This window comes from Balearica regulorum, chromosome 25 (assembly GCF_011004875.1).
Source record: "Balearica regulorum gibbericeps isolate bBalReg1 chromosome 25, bBalReg1.pri, whole genome shotgun sequence".
Taxonomy (NCBI): Eukaryota; Metazoa; Chordata; class Aves; order Gruiformes; family Gruidae; genus Balearica; species Balearica regulorum.
In genome coordinates this window covers 139,870-155,543 of record NC_046208.1, presented here as the reverse complement: position 1 = coordinate 155,543, position 15,674 = coordinate 139,870, and the positions used below count along the sequence as shown (strand labels likewise).

Genomic DNA, 15,674 nt, shown 5'->3' with positions numbered 1-15,674 from the left:
CTGCTCAGAAAATGGCATTATCCTGGGAAATACAAGAAATTACCAGCACTCTTACCTCTGTTCCTCCTGGTGACTACCCGCTCTGAGGAAGAAGCAACCCTAGGTGCTAAAAAAACCCCCCACATCAGGACTCCCTGTCACCAGTTTTGGGGGCCAACTATTTTCCCCCAGCAGATTTTGCAGCTATCCACAGACACTTTCAGCTCAGGAGTGCCTGACAAGTTTGAACAGCAAACCCTGCACTGCTCTGGGAGCAGTATTGGGCCAGCGAGCCCTTTGATTGCAATCAGTGAGTTGGCAGGAATCCCAGGAACTCGTACAAAAATGCTTTGAAGAGGCCAGATGCACAAGGCGTGTCCCTGTGTGGGGTGCGGAGCAGTGATTCACGGCATCGCCATGCGATGCTTGGTGTGCGCACATGCAGCCATTGGACTGCAGCGAAGGCCCCCCATCTCCCTCAAATCACCGATTGCCTATTTATTTTATTTTCTTTTTAACCTTCCAATCTTTTGCCGATCGCACCCTGAATTCAGCACAGGTTTTGTTTCCCTTTCAGCCTTCTCCCTGTTGCTGCCTGCAAGCTCCAGACAGAAAGGCAGACAGGGAATTCGCTTCAGGCGCTGGTAGATGCAAGCTCTGCTGCTGCGCCGGTGCTGCGCAGGGCTTGCTGAGGATGACACTCACCATGCCCTGCTAAGTAAGCATCCCCAGCCCGTGATTCAGAGCAGAAACAGCAGTTTGCATAGAGGTGCAATAAACTCCTTTGTTTAAGTACCTTTTCTCTTTTAGATTTGGGTTTGGAATCTGTTGCAGAAACCTGGGAGATTCCCTCCCTTGGGCTATACCGTGCAAACTTGCCCGAAGAAACTATTGTTTCTTGAAAGCCTCTATAAGCTCCCTGTCCTCAGCTCCACAGCCCAGGTCAGCATTTTGGGTGAGTTATGAAACAGGGCAGATGCCAGAGCGTAGCATTTGTATTATCCACCAGCAAATGATGGGATGTGATAAACACTTGGCTCTCCCGTGCGGGGACAGGGTGAGGGCTGTTCCTTGCCGTGGGGGAAATGACATTACAGGTTTGCAAGAGCTGGGCACTTTGTTGTGCAGAAGACATCTGACGCTGACAGCCTGTCATTGATTTGTGAAAACATTGTTTGGCATCGATAACAAGCTTTCAGGAGAAACAAGTAGGACAGAGGAAAACAACACCCAGGTATTGCTTTGCTCTTCCCTACCTGGACTGGAAGCTTATCCCCACTCTGTGAAATGAGCAGGAGCAGCAGAAAATCTTCCATCTCAGTGGGCACTGGCCACCCAGTCTTGGGCAGCACTCACCCCTCATCCTGGCTGGCCTTGCTCATGCATGGTCTAAATGCCCAGGCTGGTTGGGTGATGCCGCTGCATCCCTTGGGTGAGGTGTCAGGAAACGTGGGGAGAGGGGACCAAAGGTAATTACCCTCTGTTTGCTCTAGTCCTGTGTGTCATTGACAAAGCTTGGGTTTCTGCTGTGAGGATTCACTGGAGGAGCATTCTGGAGCATCAGAAGAGGAAGGTGCACAATGTTCATCTTCCCCAGGAGCACGCCCTGTGCTTTCTGATACTGCTCTTGTTCCTATGAAATAAGCCACCAGGGAAACATGAAACCTGATGAATGGGAATTAAATAAAGTACTTTCCTGCTGCTTTCAAGGAGGGACCTGAAAGCACCAGGCCTGTGGGCAGCCAGACCCTGGGCACTGATGATTCGTACCAGAGAGAAACCCCACAAGTCCTCTCCGCTACAGCACCCTCCATCCAGCAGCGCGAAGGAGCCTGCTCCTCCTGGCCCTTCTCTGGGCTCTGTGCTGACACAAACACCCCGGACCTGGTCCTGGGGGGCCCAGGAAGCCTCTGCCCTGGGCACCCTCCCCTCAGCCTCCCTCCTGATGGGTTTGTGCCTCTTCTCCTGTATCAGCCTCTTGTGGCTTGGCAGAAGTTTTGTCAGTGCTTGCTGTGACCTGAAACTGGTCACACCAGCACCAAGGTGTTCAGTTCTCTGCAAACAAGTTGCTGCAGTGTGGCTTGGCAGAGAGAAACTTCTCTGCTCAGATTCATAACCTGGCATGTCATTCCTTGCACAGCCATTTTATCTTTTTTTTCTGCTTCCTAACAGTCCTATTTTTCTCCGTGCTACCCCAAGTTACTTGCAAAGATCGCCTCAACTCTTTGCCTGGCAGCTGCCCTGATCTTTCCATACAGCTGTCTCTGAAAAACATGGGACCCCCTTTGGGAAGAGGTCTCACCCCCATGAACACAGCAGCACCCTGCAGTCAGCAGGACCCTCCATCACCCCTAATTTAGGTGCTCTGCAGGTCACCCTGCAGTCCTGGGCTCAGCACGGTGGTTTTGCAACGTGTGCAGGCAGAAGACACTTGACCCAGGAGCATCTTGGCAGGATGGAGGCTGGACCCCCAGGCAGGAACGGGCACTGCGGCGTAGGTGATGACCCATGGCGTATGTGATGCTACCTCCTACTAGCAGGGGTGTCCCCAGGCTCTTGGCACTGAGACACCATTTTGATCCAGTTTAAACTAAGGGAAATAATAAAATACAAGATGAGCAGGCTGTGTGGGAGATCCTCCAGCCCTCCATCTGCACTGTTTCCTACCCAGACCCAGACAGCCTCACCCACGAGCCCTTCACAGTGAAGAGGATGGCCACGTCCATCCCCAGCCCTCATGCCTCCTTGCCTTGCCCACTGCCCTTTGGTACCCACAAGCCCCCTTCGACCCATCTGTTTCGGCACAGACTGGGGGAAGCAGATTTGGGGCGAGGGCAGCGGGGAGCCGCGTGCCCTGCAGCGGCGGCGCAGGGGCTGCGAACGAGCCGTGGCGGGGAGCGCGTGGGTGTGTGCAGGCAGGGCTGTATATCCAGTCTGGCAGAGGGTGTGCCTGCTCACACGCCAGGGAGCTGAGCCGGGAGCAGGAGCCCTGAGACACCCTCGGCTGAGGGACGTATGGCAAGGAGGGGTTTGGGAGATTAACCCCAGCACAAAACGTGTTTGCTGTTGCCTTGTGTTGTGTGTGGTCAGGTGAAGTGCAGCCCCCTCTCCCCCCCAGCCCCACGGTCTGCTTGCAGCCATGCTTCACTCTCCACTGAAAACAGCGTTGGCATATGAGTGCTTCCAAGACCAGGCCAGCTCCACTCTGGCTCTGCCCTCGGACCACAAGCTGAAAACTAAGGGCACGGGAAAACAGCGGGTCCAAGAGCAAGTGATGATGACGGTGAAGCGGCAGAAGCAAAAGTCGTCTGTGTCGTCAAGCGTGGGCCACTCCAACCGAGGTAAAATCTCACCGCGCTCTGGACAGCAAGGGTGTCTCCTCTGGGGACAGAGCAGATGCTATGGGGTGCTTTTGTGGGGTTTTGTTTGCGGGGGACAGACCGGTTCACATCTCTTGCGGTTTACCCCAGGCAGGGGATACCGAGGTCTCTTGCACTGGATGAAGGAGTTAGAACAAGACGCGGAGCTGGATGCATGAACTCCCTCCCATCTGAGCTGATCTCCTGGGAGTGCTGCGCTGCTCCATGTCCATGAGGCACTTGGACATTTCGGTGTGGTGCTATTAACCATTTGTTCCCTGGCTCTAAAGCTGCCTAACTTTTGCAAATCCCTCCTCTGCGAGTTTCCCCTATGGTTGGAATCCTCCACCAGACCTGTCCCCTCCTGTGGATGGCCAAAGCGAACAGCGTTGCTCTTCCAGTGTGCCTTGGGGCTGGGAGCTGGCCACAAGCTGGGGCTCGGGTGTCTCCTGAGCGTTGCGGCAGATGGGGAGCAGGCAGCTCTGCTGACACACAGGACACAAACCTGAGCTTGGGATTCACCTCTCAAGCTCTGAACATGTCTCCCATTTGCAGGCTGAGAAGTGTGGGAGTCCCCGAGACACCCCAGTGTGAGCTGTAGGAAGGAGATGAATTAGGAGGAGAGATGTTCTTTTCTTACTGCAGTGGCTTGCTTTGGCTCAGTGGGATGCTTTGCAGCCTCCTCCATTTTGCAGATGGGTAGAAAGGGGTGTAGGAGTCTGGCAGCCAGTCCACCTCCATGCACTGCGTCTGTGTCATAGAAAGCAAGCAATCAGCTGAGTCCTGGAGCCAGGTTTCCTACTGGAATACCTTCCTCTTTGGGTCAAGGCTTGAGAAATAGTTTTCTTCACCATCCTTGCATCTGGAGAAAGCTGATTTGGAGGTAAACCCCAGCTTTTCCCAGCCAGGAGCTGCAAACCCAGAGGGTTGTGACAGCCACAGTGCAAAACCTCCTGGCACTCAGAGGTGCTTTTGCCAGCAGCTGCAGCGAGCTCACTGGCTTGGCTGGGCTCACTGGGAAGAGGAAAACCCCAGGCTTTTAGGGAGAAGGGGATGCTGGGGCTGGGACTGAACCATTCCGCCACGTCTGGAGTGAGCAGCACGTAGAGGGGTGTTTGCTGGAAAGCTGGGTGAGCTGGGCTAGTCTCGGCCACCTCTTTTGGGGAGTAGGGCTTGCCCGGCAGCCCTTCCAAGATGGATTGTGAGGCTGAATCCAGTGCTGGTGAGGTGTCACGGTCCAGACACACATTTTAGGCTGGTTTGCCAAGGGAAGCCAGGTGTCACTAGTGGAGGGGGGTGCTCCCATAGGAGCCATCCTGGCTGTATGCATTGCAATTGCTGTGACAGAGGTAATAGAGCAGTTTTGTGGTGGGTGGCATGTGTGCAGTGACCTGTCATGGGCACCGCCAGGAACAAATCTCTGCTTTCTCTTTTTTTGTGTGTTTGTGGACATAGACTCCAAGGGGTGGGTGGGGGACGGGGCAAGGAGAGCCTTCTTCTGCCACCAAAATGGAAGATGCAAATCTCCTCCTACCTCAGGAGGGTTTATTGCTTAAGGTGTTATGGTGCTGGACCTAACAAAATAAAATACAAACCAGGATGAAACGAGAGGCTCTGGGGGTATTGGGGCAGTGCCAGCTTCCTTTTCCAGTGGAGGGGTGTTTCAAGGGGAAGCAGGCAGAGAAATGTCTCCCACTGCTGCCCATAGGCAGGCAGGAAGGGAGGCAGGGGGGGATTATTCTGCCTGGAGAGAAGCCCAGGTGAAACCTCTGTGAAAGAAAAAAAAAAAAAAAAAGGGCAAATTCCCAAGCTGCCTGTCTCTGCTTGACAGGCTGAAGCTAACCCCACCTCCAGACACTTTTGGAAATGTCTGGAACTGGGAATTGCGTGGAAATGTGCAGTTCTGGTTTCTGTGTCCCAGGGAAGCTGAGTCACATCCAGCTCCCAGGAGCTGCCTCCAAAGACGGGGCTGTGGCCATCCCGTTCCCACTGTGGGGAGGTTGGCCAGCATGAAGATCCTGATGGCTGATTCACCCTGGCAGCTGCTCTCTCAGTGCATTTCTGGAGGCAATCCCAGAAGGGCAAGAAGTTGCCATTTATTCTTGGGGTTTTCTCCTGGGTTGGAGCCTGAGACGGTCAGACTAAACTTTGAAGTATAGGTTTTTACTGCTTTTGGTCCAAAGGTTAGCTGGGCAGACCTAATGAGAAGCATTATTGTTTCCTACAAACAGGCTACATGGGTCTGTCAGGCATAGATGTCTGCCTGTTCAAATGCTCCTCCAACATCAGCTACCTGCATCCCCCCATGACTTCTCTGAGATGCTCCTCAAAGGCAGCACAAACTGGGGAATTCACAACGACCCTTGGTAAACGTTTGAGTGCTTTGTTCCCTCTGCACCCAGACAGTTTCCTGCGTGTGTTTGGTTAGGTGTTGGTCCAGGTCCAGCCCTCTGTTGCTGCATTTTGATCTGTGGTTTGAGCAGGAGGTGAAGAGCGATGTGGAGCTTCCCCCAGCTTCAGGAATGCACACGCCTGTGTATGTAGGACGGGGAGCATGGACACGGACCCCTCTTGCATTTAGCAGGGATGGGTGTTTTTATATCCCATAACTGGAGCTTCTTTAGAAGGTCAGCAGACATCCCCTCCATGTCTTGCTAAGCGATGGATACATAAAATTAGTTGGTTATTTGGAGTCCAGCAGATCAAGGCATTGTGGCCACTCTCTGAAGATCTGGTGTCACCCAATATGTGTGCAAGCCACCGTAGAGCAAGGTGATCCATCTGGGCTCCACTGGTGTCTGCTGGGGCAGGGCAGTGAGCAGAAACCAGTTCAAAGCCGCATAATCCTGCACCCGCAGTGGGGCCTTTTCTCAGCACAGCAGCCACGGGTGTTTCCAAGGATGGCTGCAGAGCACTTGAGTTTTGGGTCTGTGGAGTCTTCCCTCCTTGGCTTTTGAGTCTATGGGGTCTGCCCTTGTTGGGTTTTGGGTCTGGCAGTCTGCCCTAGAGCATATCCGCCCTTCTCACCATGGGACTAGGTAACTGGATGGCTCCCTCTGAATTTGTGACTAATGCAAATTTCCAGGGAAAATGAATTTCAGTGGCGTGGCAGGAGAAAAGGCCAGGCCAAGCTGAATCAGCTCCTTGTAGCCAACAGCGCTAGTCTGCAAAGTCCTCTGGCTAAAGAAAAGTTTTGCCAGTGACTCGTCACTGGCTGGCAAGGTATAGCAGGGAGCAAAGAACTGAGGAAACCCAACCGAGGAGTGTAATATCCAATTGTCTCGTGGCTGAGCTGTGATTTAGAGGTTTGCTATGCAAGCTGTGGCTGAGAGGGGAGAAATCCCTCTAATGGGATCCCACCTAGCTCTAATGGGGGCCATTACTCTGATGTGAAGGAAAGACGAGATTTTGGAGATAGTAAGTCTTTTGAAGACTTCTGTAACCTTCCCTCAGTGTGAGATGATTCAGTGAAAGTCATCCACTTTTCTAGCAAACTTAGATTATTGGTATAGAAAAAATACCAAAACCCTTTAGCTCATAGGTCAGAAGACAGAAATGAAGTTTGTTCATTCCTGCAAGAATCCTGATTTCTGGTATTTTACTAACACTTCTCTCCTAGGAGGCATCCAGGCTTTGCTTTGTGCCTCCCACAGGCCCTCTTCTCTTACTACGTTTTTCCTGTGTTTAATCATCCTTATTGTTTTAAAGCCGTGCATAGTTTATTATTTAACTTGTCTAGCCTGCACTACCAGTGACTGGTTCTTGTCTTGCCTTTCCCTGCCACAGATTAATATTTATTAACATGCATCCATTTCCACAGTGCTCCCTGTTAGCTTTATGTGTCCGGCTGAAGTCTTTCACTGTTGTGTTTGAAAATGGCACTTTTAACACAGTTCTTCTCCTTGCCATCAGTCTCTTAGCTTCAAGGGGTGTGAAGTTGCCTTTGAAGAAAGTAAACAACTCATCAAGCGCAGGCATATTGGGTTAGATGGAAGTCTCAGTTTGCTCTGCAATGATCGGTAACAGCTATAGAGAGGAGGATGAGGACCAGGCGAGCATGTAGTGGGGCTCACAGTGATTAAGTGCAAGATCTTGCAATCCTTAACTGTCGTAGTTTGTTTTTACCCTTGTGAACTGTCCCACTGAAGTTAAATGAGATTTTAGATTGGCCAAGTTTTGAAGGGAATGCCTTGCGGAAATTACAATTTGGGGGTGGGAGAGAGGGAGCAGGCCTTGGGGGTATTTTCTGCCCACAACCATGGTCACTGGGAGGCTGTGCTTCATCTGAGTGACTCTCATCCATGTCTTTTCTGCCTCTGTCCTGCCTATTATCTACCACTAATACAATGGTTTTCATTGACTCTGTGTTTGTCCAAGTGCAAGAGAGCACTTCAGAGACCTAAACACCTGCTTGGATGACAACAAATTGGACACAGACATATAGATATAGGTAGAAAAAAGGACCAGGGAGGCATGTCCCCCAAAGAGCATTTCTACTCCCTGCCAAAATGGTTTTTTTTTGGAAGATATAGTCTGGTTTTTATCCCAGATTATCAGGACCTGTGACCAGCTTTATGTGTGGTCTTTACACTTGGGGTGTTTGAAAAGAGGAATATCCTTCCTCTCCCCGAGGGCTGGTGATACACCTCCAGGCTGGCTCTGAAGATGAACGAGGCAGAGAAGTGTCTAAACTTGCAGGACTAAACAAAGATGATGTTTTCTGTAGCCACCTCCATCAGAAAATCCCCCGGTTCTTCCTGGCCTTCAGACTGAGCTCTCCAAGCAATAAATCACAATTGCGTGTTGGGAGAAGCAGCACCTTCTCCAACCAGCAAGGCGGCTTCAAAATGCCTTGAACATTTGAGGTTATATATAATTATATATTTATAAGATCTTATATACAGGTTCTTGGAGGTGAAGGCAACTCTTCAACAACTGTAAAGCATAAACTTGCATGAACTGCCTGGTCTCTTGAATTTGGCCACATAGCAGTGAATTTATACAAAAAAATTAGAGATAGGCCTAAACTGGCTTATTTTTGGTGTCTCCTTGCTCAACCCTAAAGTCTTTAATGCAGTGCATGCCAAAAATGGATCCTGAAAGGAAAAGCATGGTCCCCAGCAAGGACTGGTCTGATTAACCTGTGAGTCATGCCCAGAAACCTTTTCTTCTGACTGCTCACTCAGTGTCAGGAAAATGCTCCCAGGTGCTCCCGCCTGCAGTTACACAATGTCTGTACAGAACAAGAGGTTGATTGTAAGAAGTAATTCTCAGGAAACTGTTATCATGGAATTGCTGCATTATTTTTTATCATTGCTATTGTTATTAGCTAACTGTCCTCTGGTGAATCACCTGTCCCAAACTTACCATTTCAAGCCCTGCCTTGCTTCTGCTGAAGCCATGCACTAATGTCCTAATATGGAGTGTCTGGGAAATCCCAGGATGGGGAGGGAAGCACAAGGTGAAGGACACAGCTGAATTGTATCTCCTGTTGCACGTCAATGGCCTTTGCCTTATCAGCAAGTTCTGTGCAACTTAATAGATATGAAGCAATCAGGGCTGGAGAGATATTAATAGGGAACAATGACCACCAAGTCTATAGGCTTTATGGAAAATGAGATCCTGTGGTTTTCTGCACAAGCGTGTGTCTGTGAAACTACTCTGCTGTTGCTTATTCTGCATTCAGTGATGTTCTTCAGATGCTGCCATCCATGCAGTCTTGCTCCTCTCTTGTTGACAATAGAAAGCAAATCTTATTATTTATACCGCATCTACGGGAATGATCTTCCTGAGAAAATGCAAGAATTTTTAGCCACGCACCATATCACCATAACAGGTTCTGGATGCCTTGGGCAAGGCAATAAACTAGATTTATTCCAAGGATCAGTGGCTGTAGAAGACCTGAGTGGCTTCAGGGCCTTTGTGGTCGAGCTTATCCAGTTTATCTAAGAGATGAGTCTTATCAAACAATCAGAGAGATTAGAGTATTTCTGACATTACCCACCAGTTTAGGTGCATAACTTAAGACAGGTAAGTCCTGATTTTGTACTTCGTTAGACATTCAGAGCTTCCCCTGGAAGTTAATTGGAGTGTAGGATTTGCACTTCCTCATAACGGGACTTGGGATGCCACAATTATTGAGCACTTTTGAAAATGAAACTTAAACAATCTTTTGGACCATCTGAAGGGCGTTAAGGGAATTCCAACGTGGAAAGAGAATGACTCACTTCATTTTTTCTTGTAGTGATGAATGTAGCATTGAGTAAAATACTTTTAGGAGGGACCCAAAGACTGCACTGCCAAGGGCTACTGGTGAGAGACAGCTAGAAGAGCTTTAAGTTGGGCTGGGATAGGTAAATCCAAACACTCTAAATAAAGCACTGGGAAACAGTAGAAATGGTTGATGGGTTCTTCCTGATCCAAGATATTTGCATCTTTACAAAATGTATGAGATCTAGTCTCACATATCTCCCTAGAGCCCCAAAAATAATGATGGACCTTAATACATTTTCAGGAAAAGAAAGTGTAAATACATAGAGTGAGCTTTTAGAGACTGGAGATTGAAATTTAAGGCACTGCTGTTAGGTTTTTTTAATGTTTGATTATTTCTGATCCCCAGGTGTAAAACAGACTTGATTTACCGATGTTTGTTATTTACAATTTATTTAATTTAGCAAGCCTTGCTCATACTGCTTGTTTTGATGACATTGTTAGTATTCAGACTAGGAAAGCCAGAATGGCAAAGGGTCAGGTATGGGTTTTGCCTTCAGAGAAGAGGCAAATTTTATTTACCTCCAGGTCAGAATAAGAGAAGTACGTTCCAGGTTCAGACCTTCCAGGATGTGTAGCACAAAATATCATCCAGTTCCTCTCATATAGCAAAGACCTAAGATGTTGGCCTGGTCTCTGACCCTGCCTGCTCTTGTCCACTGTAGATTTTATGGCACTTGGTCTTTTGTGCTGAAAACCTTAGGCTGTTGCTTGTTGTCCGAGAGCTGGAGTTTCCAAGAGCTCTTCTGAAATGAACATCTCCAATGAGTTGTCTGCAATGGCAAGGACTCAACTTACTGCCTGTCTTTCCTATGTTCCTGTTAAGGTTTCTAACTCTGCTAATCTTCAGTAACTAAACTCACTGCAAAAAAGAGCACTGTGCTCTGAAGGGGTGCCTGCTGGGGCCACTTTCTCCTGCTGACCATGCTTTTTCCATTTACAGGTTCCATGTACGATGGTTTAGCTGATGGTTATGGCTATGGGACATCCCGGGGCAGCTATTACGCCAAAACCCAAACAGGAAACAGCAGCTGGGGATATCCGGTAAGATACTCTTTTATCTGGGAACTGTGGCATACTCTTGAGGTAACCTGAAGCACCCTCTAGCAGGAGTTGCATCTAGCAAGGTCATAGCACTTCAGAAACCTGCCCGAGAGAGATTATGCATGGCTATGGCTATCTTAGAGAGTAATTCAATGCAATGGAAGAGGATCAGTAGATCAAGGACCCTATTTCTATGTTGTATGGGGTTGGGGATTTTAGTGAGGACAAGATTTAGTTTGGTTTTGTGGATTAATATCCACACGTCACTAGAGTTTTGAAGCTGTCTGAAGGATCAGTCATGGGCTCAGACTCTTACATCTCAGTTCAAGTTTGGAGCACATCCATTTCTCACCTGGAACAGTTTCCATTTTTGTTTCCATACACGGAAACTTCTCTGTGAACAACATTAATGCGGTTGAGTGGTGATGATTGGGGATTTGCATCATAACTGTGTTGCTATTCCCAATCTCAGTGCTAGTGCAGACCCTTTTCAGATATTCTCTGAGCTTGGAAGAGAGGTGGTCCACTTCTCCCATAGTGATTGCTAAAGAAAATATTACAGAATGCCAGAAAAAGCACAGGTGAGATTGTACTTGTCTTTGTGCAATATGAGTTTACACATCCCACAGAGGTCCTGGTCTTGTCCTTGGTGACAGACTCTTGGTACACTGGGAATCACTCTTAACCACTCCAGCATCCACTGAAACAGCTTGTGTTTGTGTTGCCCCTCCACCTCAGACCTGTATTCTATTGTTCCTTAGTCTTCATCAGCTGTAAAGTAGAAAGGAGCGATTCACAGATCTGGGATTTGAATATGGGAAAAGGAAAGAGCTCCTTTCAACAACTCTGGGACTGTAAAGCAGCTCCCTGTCAACCATCAAAGGGTTGAACCAGGAAAGGTGCTTATGTTGGCTCCTAGCACAGAGACAGAGGATTGAAGATTTTCCTTGTAGTTGCCAGATCTTCTGCCTGTTCATAGCATCAGCAGTCCTCAGCTTCAGAAAGACTTATCTGTTGTCTTCCTTAATGGCCGTGGTGTAGCATGCTGGCTTCAAGGCAGCAATAATGTCCCTTGCTAGGTTTGCATCACTGGGTTTGCTGCCTCCTGAATGTTCAGTAGGAAGGACCTGGAGCACTGGCACGTCTTTGAAATTTTTATTTACAGACTGTCTGTTGACTTGTTTCAACGTCCTTTACTGAGCTGGTTAAATCCCAGACAGCGGTGTTTCTGCCTGGTCTAAGACCAAAAGTGTGACTATGATGGGTCAGAGCAGAGGTCCATCCAGCCAAGTGTCCTGTCCTTAGCGACAGATCACTAAGGCAGTGATGGGCCCCTGCAGAAGCATCTAAATGGGGTAAGCAGATGATGCATCCCAGAATGTTTTTGTGGCCACCAGAAATTTGCAGCTGAGGGACCTCCTGAGCCAGAGGTGGAGTTTCTGAGCTTCATAAGTCAGATGTTTTGTTTCAATGATATATTGCTGTTTGTCTGTTGTGATCCTGAATGGAGTTTGTTATGCTTTGTCTAAGCAAAACTGCTCTGTCCCAGCCATTCCAGTAGTTTCTAGCTGGGTTTTTTAGGTTTTTTGTTTGTTAAAGACAGGGGAAACTAATCCCCAGCTCTGCAGTTGGGGGATCCGTCTGGCTCATGCTCATGCTGGCAAGGTGGTACTGCAACCAGTGTTGCTGATGTGAAGATTATTGTTTAATTTTGTCCATTCCTGATCTTCTTCCCAATCATTACGACAGCTGGACAAATGCTAGGTAGTTAGAAATGCCACTGGCTACTGGGGATTTCAGTCCAGCAATGTTGGTGTTCTGGTGAAGAGCTTGCAAGATGATTACGAAGATCAGGGCCTCCATCAGATACCATAGAGTACTGTGGACACAGCAGTTCAGTCACTTCTGGTTCACCATGGACTTATGCAGCTCAGGGCTTTATCTGAAGGGCTCTTCTGCATTTTCTGATGAGGGAAGGTCTTTTTCCAAACTTAAGTGACCACAAGCCTTTCATTCTAGAAATTTTTGGAAAAGGTCTTCAGGACCTGGGCTGCTTTAGAAAAAGGGACTTGGACTTGTGAAGGAATCACAGTAAAATTTGTCTTACCTAACTGTGTCTATCTGAAAATCAGCCATTTAGTCTTAACAAGTTGTCTAGACTCCTCCCATAGCCAACAAAGAGAGAGGTACGAGGAGGTGATTCATCTCCTCTATCTTGGAGATCTGTCAAGTCAGGATGAATCAGCCCCTCTGGATGCTTATCTCCTTCCACTGGTAGCTGGATCGGAGCAGTCACCTAACAGGTAGATGACTGCAGTTAGGGGCAATGGGTCCCAAGTGCCATTGGCACATTGGAACATATGACCTCAAACCTAAATCTGCTTAACAAGCTTAAGAGACATCATACTCCCCAACCACACTGAGGAACCTCCTCTATTTTCATTCTTCCAGAAAAGTATTAAAGGTTTACACCATCCACAAGCAGCCTCCAGACTGGGTTAACTTTAACTTTTGTCTACAGATCTGTTTGAAGTCTCTGCAGGTTCTAGGCATTTTTAAAAATCTCTTCTATTTGTAATTCCTGAATTGTAAGACATGGAAACAAAAATAAAGCAAGTATATTTTTGAAGATAAGATTTCTGGACTTCTTTCCAGCTGGTGCTGGTGCTGTGAGTGTTTCTGAGAAGTCCCAAGGTCCATTAAGATGTGCAAGCAAATTCAGATATAGTATTCAGGAAAATTACTTACTCTTAATAGTTCTGGATTTAAAAAGATGTAACAGGCAATCCATGTCCGTATTGCTGCTCCACAGCACCTGCAACTTAGACACTGCTCTTATCAGTGCATTGCCTTAGATGGTGACTCTGACATCTTCATAGCAAGAAGGTATGTCGTTTACCCTATCTCACCCACAGCTCTTAAAACCATTGTTCCTCACTTAGTCCTTTTGTCTGGTTTTCTATCTTCAAAATCTCAAGCTTCTTGCTTCTGAGTTTTCTTCGCAACCTTAAGATGCTGATACTCATATATTAGACCAAAAGAAATGATCGATCTGGAGAAAAAGCGCTCTCTGGATCAGTCAACACTTCTGACTAAAACCTTTGATTTACCTATTATTAGAGACTATTTTGTGTTTATTTCTATCATGGAGTGCCTTGTCCATAGCATCTCTCTAACTAGCACTGCAATGAGTACTGACTCATTACCAGTGTAGGTGACACTGGGATCAGTGGGACCACTCCAGAAACAGGCACAGCTTCCCACCTCTGAGGGCAGCAGGGTTGCCTTGGCTGTGGCATTTCCTTGGCTCACATGTTGGGTTGGCTCAGCCTTCAGTGATGAAGTCCTCAGTCCCGTTTGCACAGTGACCATGGTGGGATGCAGTAATGGGTGCATTAGTGACTGCAAACCTCTGTGTGTTAGGTGATCTTTCAAGCCAGGTGCTGCTGAGCCCAGAGGACCCTTAGAGACATTTTTCACCCTACTGACAATGTGAGTTATGAGTGGCCACCACTTCCCAAAGCCATCTGATCACAGGAGCTGACTATGCCATGTCCTGATGTAAGGCCTGAGCAGTGCCTGAGATCCCACAGAAGGTACAGTGGTGACCATAATTTACACAGAGAAACCTGAGGGAGGTTTAAGCAAAACTGGGCACCTAGAGCAATGCAGTCATGGCAGGAGAAGTGTCAGCATAAGCTGCATCCTTGACTCAATACCACCCCAAAAATGGGATCTATTCAGCACTGGGCTCAAAGCCACTGTCGCAGTCCGGTGGCCCGTGGATTGCAATGAGTTCACCCCAACTGCAGGCACAGCTTTGGAGATGCACAGCCAAATTCCGAACACCAAGGGAAGGCAGTATGTGGAGCCAGGATGCATGCCATCAGCAAAGACCCTCTAAGGCTTAATTCCCACCTGCAGCAATACTGCTCTTGCCCGGGTCTGCTAGGCTGGCAGGTCCATCCCTGCTAGGGAGCTGAGGGGGGGTTCCCAGGTCCCATGTCTGTTTTGGCACTGTCAAGATGATGCAGTATCAGGACAAGGCACAGAAGCACCCCTGAGCTCCCCTGTGGTGCTGCTTCCATAAGAAGGAAAGACACTGGCATGATGTGGGTGTAAGCTGCAGCATGCATCCTCTGGCACCGTGCTGAACGAGGGGCAAACAAGTCCCTAGTGTGCTGGGTAGGGAAGGAGTTAGGGTCCTCTGACGTTAGGGTGCTCTGCCTCCAGCGGGGTGAGCAGATCATCATCCCCACAGAGCTGACCTCAGCCTGGGGCTTCTATCAAGTAACGTTACTGAGAGCAGCCCTGCTCCCAGACCAAGGAATATTTGGCATGTCTGATGCTGTTACAATTAAAGCAGTTAACTGAGCTGGATCCTGGCATGTAGTAGGTGGGGACCAGTGGCCACGGGGCCAACAGGGCTCACCAGTGCTTTCCTCAGGCACCACACCTGGGGTCTTGGGCTCTGTGCTGCACTGGCCCACCCAGCTTGGTTTCTGTAGCAATTATGTCCGTTATGATACTAATTAAAAACATGCATTTTGGTGATCTCTCTGCACTAGAGATTGTATGTAGATTCTTAAACAAATTTTCTCTGTTGGAGAAAGTTGCAGAGCTTTCTCTCCCAAATGCATTATCTGCATGAGAAGTGTCAGCCATGAGATATGCCTACCTGCAGCCCGGTGCCGTGCAAACAGATGGGAATGGTCCCTGCTACCCCTGGCTGGCTTTGCCTCTGTGGACGAAAATCTCACATCGTCAGTGGGAGCTTTGTTCCATAAGAATTTCAGGATAAAATTTGTCATTTGCTGTGATGCCACATTCAAGTTAAAAAAAAATGACAAAACAGAGTGGTTTGGGCAACCTTATCACAGAAAACAAGGATTGATAGTTGTTGCTTGGCCAGACCCTGGTCTCCCTGTGAGGTTTTGCAAGAGACTTTATGTTTTGGAGTAGCAAGTTGGACATTACCTTCCCTGGCCAGAACAAACTGAACCATCAGGACCTAAATCTCAG

The 15,674-nt window shown here is 48.3% G+C and overlaps 1 protein-coding gene across 1 annotated transcript in view; it reads left to right on the top strand.

Moving 5' to 3' along the window:
- Positions 1 to 786: 786 nt before the first annotated feature.
- Positions 787 to 15,674, top strand: part of PKP1 (plakophilin 1) — a 48,741-nt gene continuing 33,853 nt past the window's right edge. Inside the window, exons 1-3 of the mRNA XM_075776042.1 lie at positions 787 to 1,213; positions 3,098 to 3,320; positions 10,552 to 10,652. Of these exons, the coding sequence (XP_075632157.1) occupies positions 3,119 to 3,320; positions 10,552 to 10,652 (303 nt within the window). The 5' untranslated portion in view covers positions 787 to 1,213; positions 3,098 to 3,118. The remainder of the gene's footprint in view (positions 1,214 to 3,097; positions 3,321 to 10,551; positions 10,653 to 15,674) is intronic.